The 14,176-nt window shown below is 35.7% G+C and overlaps 1 protein-coding gene across 1 annotated transcript in view; it reads right to left on the bottom strand.

Moving 5' to 3' along the window:
• Window positions 1–14,176, bottom strand: part of DNAH5 (dynein axonemal heavy chain 5) — a 119,149-nt gene that overhangs the window by 75,081 nt on the left and 29,892 nt on the right. The window contains exons 2-4 of the mRNA XM_053466374.1: window positions 2,347–2,481; window positions 1,125–1,209; window positions 122–285 (exon numbers count right to left, since the gene is read on the bottom strand). Coding sequence (XP_053322349.1) covers window positions 122–285; window positions 1,125–1,209; window positions 2,347–2,481 — 384 coding nt within the window. The remainder of the gene's footprint in view (window positions 1–121; window positions 286–1,124; window positions 1,210–2,346; window positions 2,482–14,176) is intronic.

The following is a 14,176-nucleotide window of genomic DNA, read 5'->3' as shown; positions in this document are numbered from 1 at the left end:
AATCTTAAAAGGAGGATTAAAAAAAAAAAAATCATATAAAATTGATTTGTTTTGATATGTAACCTTTTTTGAAGATTTTGGGTATAGCACAACAAGTAGACTTGGTTAAGTGAAAGCTTACCCTGTGGATATTCTCTGAAGTGATTGGTTTTGTAGAATTAGAGCGAATGAAGAATATGCAAATTCCAGTCAGAGCAACATCTTTTCCCTCTGTCACAAAAACCTTGGGTTTTTTGTTTCTTGCTACTAATGTAGTAGTGACAGCTCCGAATGATCCTAAATGTCCTACAATTGTATAATTAGATGTTTTAATTAGACATTACTAAATTAAATTTGGCATTTAAATTTATTTAACAATAGTAAGTAACCGTAGAAAACAGACTTCATGTAGTCAGCCACTTGTTGTAAGGCAATAATTGAACTTATTTACATAACGGACACAAAGCACATAACCTAACCCAACTCATGATGTCAGCGTGTGCAGCCAACAATGACGACTGAATGTTGGAAAAGGAAATCATATTTTTACTTAGTTCCAGTTCAATTGTAGCAATATCACAATGTTTGTGAAATGCCATTTCTCAGGTACTGTTTAACTCATTCAAGTCATGTTTATACCCACTGGACAGAGTATACTCTAAGCCCATAGAGCCTAATCAAGTGATCAAATAATGATCAAATAAGACATCCTAAGCACTTGTTACTACAACTGGTTCAGGGACCAACCGGAGACAAGCAGGTACTTTAATGCCACACATTTCCAAATGGCGGCTGCACACTTCAGAACCCGATCTGCCACTCAAGCAGCAGTATTGGTAAGTATGTAGCCCTACCAACCACCAACCCATGAGACATCTGCCTGGTGTGCCACATGTCCATGCCTAAATTCTTCCTAGTCAGGCTTCTAGTAAACTCTATGTCAGGACCTGTCCTAAGTGAGATGCTTTAGATATATATGTGGCATAGGTCTAAAACTATGGTAATCTTTTTGGTACCTGGAATAGGCTTGTGCAGCTGCCTCATAACATTTCTAAAACCTTACTTTAACATTAAAGTGTATATGATGGCTGGTGTGCCCCTTTTAATTAGCATTTGACTTATTTTGCATTAAAACATTTATTCACCTGCTTCGGCTGCTTCCACATCTTGGTAATAAAACATGATATGTCGGAGTCCACCAACAGCAAAAAAACGATCCATTCGCTCAATCTGCATTACAATTAAATTAACAGTTAATTGAAATGCTAGAAATATACTTTTAATTAATGTGATTATATCATTGGTACAAATTCATGAGATACAAGAGCAGAACATCTTTAAAATGTATCTTAAGAGAAAAAAATCCTTGACTGGATCTCTCAGGGGACACAGATTCACACGCAGAGAAAAGAAGAGGAATACATATCGTAACTTTGAGGTAGAGATTACAAAATAAAGTATTTTTTATTGATCACTCACAGCTCTAGTGCCAATAAAACACATGGATGGAGATTACCAGTCAAGAGTCCTCGTGGAATGATTCCAATTCTTTACAATTGAAGTCAGCAACTGAGGTCGCTTGTTAATATTGTGAGTGTATATCAATAAAAAAGGTTTTAATCTATACCACAGAGTCATGCTATGTATGCTTCTTGCAAGTGAATTGTTTTCCTTTTTTCAAGATACATTTTAAAGATGTTCTGCTCTCTTATTGTATACATATGAGATATGGGATTGGAGGAGTCCCTGGAAAGGGTTCAAATCAAGGAGACTATATTTTTGCTGTTGTGTATTGCACAAATTAATTAGAAGAAAAATATGAGTAGTAAACTACTGAAGGGAAGATTCCCAGTTCTCATAAATGACACATATGTCTGCTATTATAGAAGGTATTGATGCTCATTCTATCTCTGGACAATGCTACAGTATTGGCGTTTCAGAGATTACAATACCGCCAAGTATTGTACCGCCATGTTGTTAAATGAATTATGTTTGTATGACCATGTACAGGGCTGTAATTGACTATAGGGATAGCTTAGCAGTGAATGTTCTTGTCTTCACTAGTTTGGCATATTCTTGCAAATCGCGAGACTAAATAAATATTTCAGCCAATTCTCAATGAACAAAGATTTTAGCATACAGACTTTCTATGGCCAAGGATAGCAACATGCATTTCAAACAGAAGCACAATTACATTTCAAACATCATCGGTACAGATTGTTTTCATGAGTTTTCATATGGCCACCCCCTGTTACTTTCACTTCCCAATAATTCTGCAGGGGGGAAAAAAGCATGTAACATTTTCTGCTTCATTCAATCATCTCTTTGTTTATATTATATTGATTCTTGGAAGAATAAGCCACACACCTGACTACCCTCCAGAATTGAATCTTCCACCTCCGATTTTTCCAAATCCAAACAGGCCGCCACAATTCCCAAAACATATTCATGTCTGCCATCCAGCTGTGCCCGTTTTGCCTCCTTCTCTTCTTTTAGTTTTTGCTGAAATAAAGAAATGACCAAAGATTTTATGTCAACAATAACATTACACGAGGCGGTATATTGTCTACAGATAAGTAAAATACTTAATTGGATAGTATTGACTTTGACAAAAGAGTTCCTGATTAGCATAGAGGGTTCCAATTAAACAATTATAATTCAAACAGCTATGTCTAAACAGGCATTTTGGAACAGATGAAATGTGTATTAAACAGGAAGGATTACTTTACTATACAAAGTAACAAGATCTATATGGGCATGAATATTGACAGGGTTAACTAACAAAGCACTACAACTCACTATGAATATCTTATCGCATTTTTTAATGTAATCCTAAATGCGAGTGACCTATCATAAATAACTCATCTATTCAAAGAAATATTCTGTAAATTATAGATGTCCCTGCCTAATTTTATTAAAAGGATATCTGTATGAAAACTCTTTTTTACTATAGCTACAACAGAAAAGCAAGCGTTTACTCTGCTCCTATTATTAAATTAATAAATTAGACTAGATAATTGGGTTTGATGTGTAACTATCATTCAAGAGCGCAGTAAGGAAGTAAAAAAATAAAGGACATGTTGGAGGACAAAGACTTGTGTTCTAGGGTCATTAGGCAGGAAGAAAACTGATATCCTTTGACACTTAGATTAATAAGGTCTGCTGGTCATCACTCCTCTAAATATTACTAGATATTAAAAAGGTGGTGGTTATCAAAAAAGAGCTTTGGGGATGGGGGGGGGGATTGGTGCCTTCCATGAATTTGTTTCAGAACATGATCTCCCGTAGACAAGAATTTCACATATGCACAGTGACCCATTCACAGAACCAGTCATTCACATCAAAAAGAAGCATGTTTTGTGGTCTCACAGCTTGAAAGGGGACCCCAGCATTTTATGATGTGCTGCTGCTGCTGCAGGAAACACTTACATGTGAAAAAGTAGATTGTTTAGCTTCTTTAACATAACAAATGAGAAAAAGGAAAGGTGCTGGTTATGAGATGAAACATGACAATTTTGTTAATTTGTAAGAATGTACGAAAAAGAGAAGAGCCTCCCAACAAAACTGAAGGTTATTACATTCTCACTCACACTCTCATCCCACGCTCTAACTCACACTCATTCCTTCTTGGTAGGGCTGTGTGGGTCATTAAACTGACCCTTTAATAGAAAAGAGAAAAAAAATACAAATCAAATCCAAAGACCAAAAAATGTAGAAAAAATTCTAAAATAACGTGACTGTATAAAGGAAAGGTCTCATTCTCCTATTTAAACACAAGGGCACACACATATTAACTTTTGTGAGGGGGGAACCAAGCTGGGGAATCTGCATTGTGCAATTATCTCCTATTTAAACGGCTCCCTACGTTATCTACAACAAGATCAATGACATTTCTTTATACAGTCTTGGATAAGATTTTTACTGTTAGCCAAGCTATAGCCCCTCCTTTTCCACAAGTCTGGACTTGAAAAATAACCAAGCTTATCCATTGAATACCTCTGGCTTTTCATCTTGACAAATGATTCCTATCTGGGTGCTTTATTGACTTAAAACAAACTGTTTGAAACCACATATTAGCTCATAGCTACTGCACAACAAATAAAGGGTAACAGTCTATGGTGATATATTATTTTCTTTTATTTTATAATAGCACAGCAGATATTTTCAATTCGATTCTAGGAATATTTGCGTTTGTTGAATGTTTCACTGAGCTCCACAGCAATCAAATTCTCATAGTCGCCTGTGTTCTTTTTTTTTATTCAGGTTTACAATACCTTTATGTCAGAATATTATGAATTCCAGTTAATGACATAAGGATTTTCAACTAAATAACATTTTATGTAGGGTTGCATCTAGATCAGCCATGTTCTGCACCCAGTTCTCATGACCTTAGGTCCACCCAGATAAAAATATTCTTTGAAATCTGAACATAAGACCCGTACCGTAAAAAAGAATCATTAAATGTTATGCTTAAAAAGAAATATTATAACTATTATATAATATAAAATCAGTTAAAAAAAATAAAATAAATACAACTCAAGAGAGAAAATTTTTTTTTCTATAAAAATGAATGTTAAAAAAAAATTAGATAAGATGTAAAAACATCATTTGGTTGAAATAAAAATATCCCAAAATTACTTAGCATTAGCGTATAATTCATTATATCAAGTGTGTGTATAATATATCAATTATTATATATTATTAGGTATAATGGGGGGGGGGAGTGTGATGGAAAACCCCTCCACTAAGAATTAAGTAATAGCAGGCATTATTAAACACTTATCTACATTCATCAGAACTACAAAATTTTGGTGAGGAAAGCAAGTCTTATGGTTTGTCTGGAGGATGTAGATGAGTGTTTAACAATGCCTGCTATATACAGACACACACATATATATATATATACACATATATATTTTAGGATACACCAGCAGTTTGTGCTTATACTTATTTAAAATTTACTATACTCCTAAAGTATGTATACTTCTAATAGCATTTATAATTGTGCTTTATGTGGTGTATTTAATTGTAAAAAGTCTGATTTTCAATAATTATATTACATGTAATATAAATATTCTTACCTTTAAAACTCTTGTAACACTTTGTTTCCATAGGTGCCTTCTACCAGACCTGAACATGTTATTTTGCTTGTTGAGCTTCAGAAGAGCAAATTAAATTACAGTGCACACAAGTCTACAACAAGCAGGAGGCACACACTTTGTTCATCATTAAAAGTTAATTTGGAAAGAATTAGACACTTTGTTGAGAACTGTGTCTGCTGCCCGGCATCAATAAACTAGCCTCCTGCTTCCACTTCTGTAGACTATACTCTGCTTCTAGTCAGCTACAACAGTGCAGCACAAAGTAATTATGAAAGCTTCTAGTCTACCGAATCATATCCTTAGAGATGCTTATGCCAAAATGATTTAGTGTTGTTAAGGCACACTCTTTATACACTGTTTGCCAAGCAAGGAAATCACTTAAGCTACTTAACTCAAGGCGGTATCACAATATAATATCTGATCTTTCCCTATAAACAGTCCAACCCACTAAAACAAACACAGGGTCAGCGGTAGTAATGGTTTTGCTACCTGTAACAGAACCAAGGAAGCAAATATCTAATTGTATTACATATTGAACGAGTACAATATTCCCGCAATACATATAATATCTGAATTATTACTTTTAATTTTATTTAGGAACTGTTTATCTTGGAGAAATACTGTGCGTTGAGTTTCCATGGACATGGACAGTTACAAAAGAATATGAAAATACTCGACCTGCTTCCTTAATGGAATCACGAGTAAGATGCGGCAAGTTGGCCAGTGACTGTAGTTGCTAAAGTGAGCATGATGCTTAGATAGAGTGGTACTTAATCGGATAAGGGCTTGTATACTAAACTTAAAATACTGAAGTTTTACATGAGATACTTGCATACATTGCAAACAATGTAAAAATAGGCTCTTTAATTTCTATTAATAATCAGACCATTTAGAAAGGATTTGTGTCATATTTTAGAAAATATACTTTAGTTTTATTATAGTTGCTTTAAGTAAGATTTTCTTAAGACATTAAATTTCTATTTACAAAGCTAAATTGGTAAATGTCAGTACATTGGGGATATATAAATAAAATTAATTAAAAAAATACAGTTTTTGACATCTTTACCTTAAATTCAACCAAAAAACAATTACACTAAAAATAGTTAAACAGCATGCCCTACATGCCCACTTTTATGCCATGTGTCATAACAAAAGGAATACAGCATGGATCCTACTGCTTTGTTAATAGTACTGTCGGAAGAGCGCTTATTGAGGTACCCCAAAGAGAGTTCGCCTATATAATATATATCAGCTGAAAAAATCCCACCCAGTCTTTTCGTAAGCAATCATTTTCCAACTACTGACATCAACTTCTTGAAGAAAAGTTAAGCACACTGAAGTATTTTCTACTTGGGCTTCTAAGCAAGATAGACAATATATGACTATAACCGATATACCAGTCTGCTAACGGGTTGCAAAGCTTTGACATTCACTGGCATACAATTAAAATTAACCGATGTTATAGGCAAGGATGGTATTTTAGTTGTACACTATTTTCAACCACATTGTTTAAGTATGCTATTAAATAATATACAAACAGGACAATTGCTTACTTAAGCGAGTACTCACACATTTTAGATGAATAAAGAAAAAAGCCTTTTCAGACACTAAGCTTTTCGATAATAAGTTTTATTTTTGTGTGCCTAACACACAAAACTTTAGGGACTTCTGCCATTCGGCAAACATACGTCATAAGTTTATAGAAAAAGTCCTGTCAGTCAAGAAACCTCCAGGCCTGCAAGCTTCCAATTCTTCAGGGAATATTACCCTGAAGATACTTGACATCTCGACAGATGGTAAGACATGTTAGTCAAGTTTCACTCATGGTGGATAAGTCACCAAAAATGAACTTTACATCAATTAATTAGACACAGGCTATCGGTTGCATTGCTATATTTTAACACTGCATACTGAAGATTTGAGATATTTGTATTATAAGATTACAGCCTACTCCTTATCTCAGTATAATATAGAGACAACCCCAACAACAAGAAAGCCTGAGCTGGTTGTGCATAATACATTGTTCAATTTATGAGATGACTTTCAAGAAGTCTGCTAACATTAACTATTTATTATGCTAGCCCAATTCAGCTCTTCTTGCAGGAGATGCTCATAGTTAAGCTTGTCACATGTAATATTCAACTGAACTTCAAACTCCCAGTTTAATGAACAATCCCTTAAGAGAGGCATGGGCTAGAAAATAAATATTTTACATGCAAAGATGTGTTGCTTTTTTAAAAAAATCTTTTTTTCTATGCTTTTTCACAAAGATTTCATCAAGTCACACCTGGTTTGCAAATTTGGCCAAATTTAAATTAAGGTGAGAATATATTTCTTAAGAAATGGTCAGCACACCAATACTGCTATTGTTACTATCTGGTTTGGAAGTTATTGGCAAATAATGGAGGAAGACATGCTTTTTTTTAATATTTACATGATAGGATGCATGGTTTATCTTAAACTAGGTATAAGTACCTTGACTTGGCCAGATAAAACAATATATAGGCTTCCCTTATTTAACAGTATGTAGGATTGTCCCCTAAATCTAATTATAGTAAAACTGAAAATTTACTCAGTCCTAGAAGGCAAAGATAAGCCTCAACCCGTCGGCACTCAAACGTTCCAACCAAGACACAACATTATTTCCACAGTAAACAAGACTAATAAAAACAAATGTTTCCTAAGTAAACAAATTAGAGTTTCGTTCATACCAACCTGTAACCATGACAAAGTTAAGTACTAGTACAGATTTTTATCAAGAATCAATCTGCGTCAAGCAATGCTTGTTTATAAACAAATCATTACAAGATTAGTGAAGAATTACAAGCATCAGTTATCTCACTAATCTTTTTGAATAAGCCAGTAAGCTAACTTTATTAAACTAGTTTGTGTTTTTTCAGTACATAGAATAGAAAAATAATAATTGTGACAAAAGCTGGGCAGAAACATACATTTTAATAAAATCAATTTATATTGCTATATTGATCCATAGTAAAATGGAGCCTGTAGTTTAAGGTGATGTGTTTTTCTTTGTTGGCACAGTAAAAGGTAAGAGTTTTGGGACCTCAGCTTTGCAGGTATAAATCAACTGGAAATCACATGTAAACTCGGCATTGAGGGTATAGATCAAATAAACACATGGAAACAGCATTGTGGGTATTGATCAACTGCATAAGACATACAAACCCTGCATTTGCAGTTATACATAAATAATGTATGGAAACACAGCATAGCAGATATGGATCGACAGAATAACACACAAACCCAGATTTGCGGGTGTACATCAATTGGAATTCACATAAACACTCAGCATTATAGGTATAGATAAAACCCCCTAAATTACAGGCAAAGATCACAGGTTGCACAACCCAAAGCCAGCCCTGGCGTCTTTTGGCGACTTTTGGGACCTCAGCGGTGCTTAGATCTGAGCTTATGTGACTTTATATCTTTTTCCATGTGGGTCTAATAAAAAGGTATCACCGTTCAGTTAAGTATCCTGGCCTAGGCTGACTAGTTAGTTACTACTATGTTGGTAAAAGTGTGTGTGGGGGTTGTTAGTGAAATTGTGTGTGAATAAGTGGTATGCTAGTGAACAGGGCCGGCCGAAGACTTAACGCCGCCTGGGGCGAAGTTTAAAATTACCCCCCGACGCCGGGGGGGGGGGGACGTCATCATTTTAAACTTCGCCGACGCCATTATCTACCCCCGGTACTTACCTTTAAACAGTCCTGCGGTAAGTCTCCCTGCTCTGTCACGGTGCCGGCTTGTAATGCTGAGCGCCGGAAATTCACGTCACTTCCGGCGCTCTGCATTACAAGCCGGCACCGAGACCGAACAGGGAGACTCGCCGCAGAGGAGAGAGAGAGGGGCGCCGAGCGGGTAAGCGAAAACCACTCGGCGCCCCTCTCTCTCTCTCCTCCGCTTCAAAAAAAAAAACAAAAACAAAAAAAAAAACGCTTGGGGCTAAATTGTAGGGCCGGCCCTGCTAGTGAAAGCATGTGTGTCTGGGTATATTATTGAAAGTGTGTGACTAGGTAGGTTAGTGTGTGTGAACACATATATATATATATATATATATATATATATACACACACACACTAATATATATATGCTTTTCTTCTTCTTTCATCCCAGATCATTACATATGTACATATATGTCATTTTTAGTTCTATTGGCCGCACAGTGATAATAAAATGGCAATTCCATAATCATACTTTTTTAAAATAATTTTTTTGAAAATGTAAACTGACTTTAATGTATAATCTTTTGGCTTGCACACTTGTATTCTCTAATTTTAACATTCATTTACTACCTAAGTATGTGTGGTTAAAAAGACTATATTATATAACAGAAGTAGTACTGGCTCCAGTGTGAGGTTATTACTCAGAATAGTGTAAATATTTTAGGCAAAAAAAAGTCTTATCCGCAAAATTACATTTTTATTTTGTAAGGCATGTTCGGACTCCTCTGAATTTTACTGCATTCAAACTAAAGCATGTATTGTTCGGATACAGAAATTAAAAAGGAGACTTCAGTTTTATACTGAAACTAGGACACATTACATAAAATTCTTGCAAAAGCTCAATAGCACTCCCATTAAATTCACGGAAGCAGCAACCAACCGCATGTATGTGAATAAAAAATTAGTGTTCAGGTAGCATATACCATATGTGATTTGCTCCTAATGATTCCATTGATGTCAATGGACGCTAAGTTCCCTTGCATGAGAGTTCCACTTAGCCTGGGCACAGAGCTACTCTTTGTGAATTCCAATTGATCTATACCCGCAAAGCTGGGTTTGTGTGTTATTCTGTTAATCCATATCTGCTATGCTGTGTTTCCATACATTATTTATGTATAACTGCAAATGCAGGGTTTGTATGTCTTATGCAGTTGATCAATACCCACAATGCTGTTTCCATGTGTTTATTTGATCTATACCCTCAATGCCGAGTTTACATGTGATTTCCAGTTGATTTATACCTGCAATGCTATGTTTCCATGCATTATTATTGTATACCTGCAAATACAGGATTTGTATGTAATGCAACATGTGCGTTACAGTTTTCAAAAAAACATGCCCTACCCATGCATGTGGGGTATTCCTGTACTCGGGTGGAGTTTCTGAATACAAATCACACGTTGTTTCAATAATTGCACATACTCAGGGAAATAAATGTACCCAGATACTGTGTATTATATAGAACGGGTTTGTTAAAAATGACAAAAAAATAAATTGTACTGCTATGTTCAGGACGGGGGCTAAAATAGTTAAATAAAAAGTGTTAAAATGCCCTTAGTGAAATACTTTTATTTTTGCCATTCGGGCCCAACTCCCAACAACAAATCACATTTTTTTTAAAATCTTGTTTAGAAAAAGCAATGTGCGGCAGTCATATTTAACCTTGTAAATGCCAAAATAAATGAAAATACCAGGCATATGAGGACAAATATCTGAATCAATTCTTGGAGGTTTTTTCTTTTGAATATTCATATATAATTTCAAAATAAAATAGCCCTACTTGTGGGGATGCACTAAATGAGTTAGTGGGCATTCATAGTCAAATAAAGATATGGCAAAAACACAAAAACTGCTCTGGTCATGTAAGGCAGACGTTTTAAAAAAAAAAAAAAAAAAAAAAAACCTCCCTGGTCCTGAAGGGGTTAAAAGCATATCATGGAGAAACAGCTTTAAAAATAAATTTTCTCAGGACCTGCATGATTCGTTTCCTTCCAATACATTAACTTTCACATATTATGAAGTGGATCTGTTACCTTGCACAGTTCTACAAATTAAAATATATGTTAACTGTGTGTATATATTAAAATTTTACATAGTTACACAAAAATAGTTTATGTGTATACCATAGGGAAAGGTATGTTTACTTCCTATTCACGGAATCAACATGATTATTCATTTCCATTGTGTTGTTATATCTCACCTATTGTCAAGTTCAATGATTCAGGCAGCCTTTGCAAGCGTGGGTGAGTAGAATATAGCTTGAGCACAGGGAATAGGTTAGATTTTTACTGGCTTTCATTCACTGTAATTTCTGTACATAAAGGCAGGTATAGATTTTGCAGCTAGAATAGTTAATCCGGTGGTTATTATACATGTGTAAATATTAGCAATGTCACAATTATATTTTTATTACAGTGCTACTTTTATATATATCATCACCCTCTTCCTAAACTTCAATGCTTGTTAATAAAAAAATACATAATTAAAAAAAACATGTAGGTTTTCTGATAATGTATGATGCATCACATACAAATTAATGCATAATATTCAATAAGGTTTTTCATTATCATAGAAGTTCTCATTACCTCATTCAGTGTTATTGCCCAAAACTTACTTACTGAAAAAGTTCATTACTTTAATGCCTAAGATAGAGACTAAGCATGTGAAACCAGGTAAGTTTCTCACAACGGGATTAAAGCTCTATATTTCATCACACATTATCTCATCCAAAGACCATTACTCTGTAACCAGATCATTAGCTGTCTCACCTGGAGGTCACCATATCAGTTCTTACTATGCAAAACTTTAGATAATGCAGTACAATTACCACTGCAGACAATGTCATTCTTTACATCAAAAGCACATCGAAATCCATACCTTTTCCTGAGAATCATATCTGATCGGAAACATGTTTCTTAAGAATTAAAAGAAACATGGGTTTTCATTTCTTCTTTGTATTTAGATGATTTGCGATCATCTGCACCTCTAGTTACATGTATATGAATAATGAAAGTGAGGCTAGTGCATAATTTATATGTTCCACACAACTTATATCACATGTCTCATAGAGTAAGAGAGACTGACAAGTTACACATTTGCAGATACTGATGGATCACCATGCCCACCAAACACAGGTTACCTAGTTTTGCTAAACTGTGTTTGCTTACCCTGGAAGCCCTCAGACAGGGCACTCATTCCTAAAGTATATGAAAAGTCAGTCAAGGCCTTTTTAGGGCAATTGTTCAACCACAGGCTAGGCACTTTACAAGAGAGCATCAACCAAGACTCGAACAATAGAAACATAGAATTTGACTGATAACCATTCGGCCTATCTAATCTACTCATTTTTCCTGATGAAAGACTCAGGTCTTAATCAGTCCTTGATCTTGTCCTAGATACAGGATAGCTTTATGGCTGTTTAAATCCTCTTACTGTATTAGCCTCTACCACATTTCATGGGAGGCCGTTCCATTTATCTACCACCCTTTCAGTAAAGCAAAACATTCTGACAGCTAAACCTTTGACCATCTACTTTTAGACTATGATCCCTTGTTCTAACATTTCTCCTCCTTTGAAAGAAATAAATAAATATGAAACAGCAAGGCAAATGACAAGTCACTGACCAGTCAGTATACCCAGCTTGAGGTCTGATTAGAAGATGGCATCGATTATAAGACAAGGGGTAGTTTTCAGAGCATTTGCTCTGAAAAAACCTTGTCTTATAATCAAGAAAATACGGTAATACTGTGTTCCATGAGAACCTTCAGTAACACTATCTTTCATAAGCAAAAAGAAAAGCAACATAAGTTATGCTAGTCATTACAACCAAGTTTCAAGTATAACACTGCCCCATTGTGGAAGGTACTATATATATACAAAATGGATATAATTATTAAAAAATTGGAATCATGTGGTAAAGTTTAAAGCCAAAACCTTTTAGAATCATCATAATAATCACTAGATGTGTTCTTGCAGCATGGTGTAAAGAGTTCTGTGGAGTGCTTCACACAAACATTCAGCAAAATGTGGAGGTAGTAGGATACGTGTCAGTGTTCCCAGACTCAGCATATTATAGTACTTTATACTAGACTTGTGCATTCATTTTCGTGCAAACTTTATTTTTAACGAAAAATTGTATGTCTTGCGCGTTTGAATGAATCAACGAAGACAAGGACAAACTCCAATGAAACCAACGAAAACAAATTGCAAAAGTGCTGAAAACTTGTTTGGATTTGTTAGATTGTAGCCGCCATTACACGCTGTTTTGGCACTCCTTGATGAGGTAAAGTGGGAAGAGACTGTGTATAGGAGAAGAAGTAGCAAAAAATGGGGGTGCTCTCATTGAGTGTTATGCCGTGTGATTGATGGGTCCAACAACCTGTGGGAGTTTTTCCTTACTTTTTTTCCACTTTGGCCAATCAGCATTTGCAAGGGGAAGGGACAAGCCATGGACATACAAGTGTGCTGATGCCATTTTAACTTTGTCGGGAGCAGCAGTAACAGACAGATGGTAGTTGGAGTGTGAGACTGACAGCTTATCAGAGACTGAGATTGATGCTCATTACTCATATACAATACTGCAAGTTAATTCATAGTTTCTTTTAGTGCAGAAAATGTGCTGTTGTGGGGTGGATTGGAGAACCTGTAGGGACTACTGTAGTGTAGTACAGGAACTGCAGCAGATGTTTCCCCCTGTTCTTGAGTAGAGTTTAGTTGATTAACAAAGTTGCCCATTTATGCTGCCAGCCAAACCTCTAATTTGTGAATAAGTTAATTTTTATTTTTCATCATATATATTTTATCATATATCATATAATCTATTATTCTTCATTGATGAATAAATATTGGTGACAAAACCAGACATTATAATATAATATCGGGGAAATTCAGTCCTGTTGCATGGGGCTGTATCTGCCTATGATGTGCCAGGGGCTGCATCTGCCTATGATGTGCCAGGGGCTGCCTACCAAGGCCCACTGCTCTACTTGTCACACACTGGGTAAGCAGGTTAGAGAGGAGCTTCAGTGCAGGGATAGTGTTGTCTGTACACTGCGATTCATGGTACAAGATAGACAGGCACACAGCAGACAGAAAAGCAGGACTGGGACTGGCAAGGCTGATGCTGAGACAGAACCAGGCAGAGACTGAAGTCCTCTCGAAGGGCACAGACAGGGTACATGGCTGGACAGCTAGGCGAGTCTACGACACGCCGGGGTCTGGTAAACAAAGCTGGATCATGAAATATGAGCTCAGAAGGAAGTACACAGAACATTATCGGCAAGCAGACTAACAGAAACCAAAAACCAAACAATGCAAATGCCTGTTTGCAGGAAGCTACATGCCTTTGTACTA

The sequence above is a fragment of the Spea bombifrons genome, chromosome 5, assembly GCF_027358695.1.
Source record: "Spea bombifrons isolate aSpeBom1 chromosome 5, aSpeBom1.2.pri, whole genome shotgun sequence".
NCBI classification, from domain to species: domain Eukaryota; kingdom Metazoa; phylum Chordata; class Amphibia; order Anura; family Pelobatidae; genus Spea; species Spea bombifrons.
This window is presented reverse-complemented; position numbering and strand designations above follow the sequence as displayed.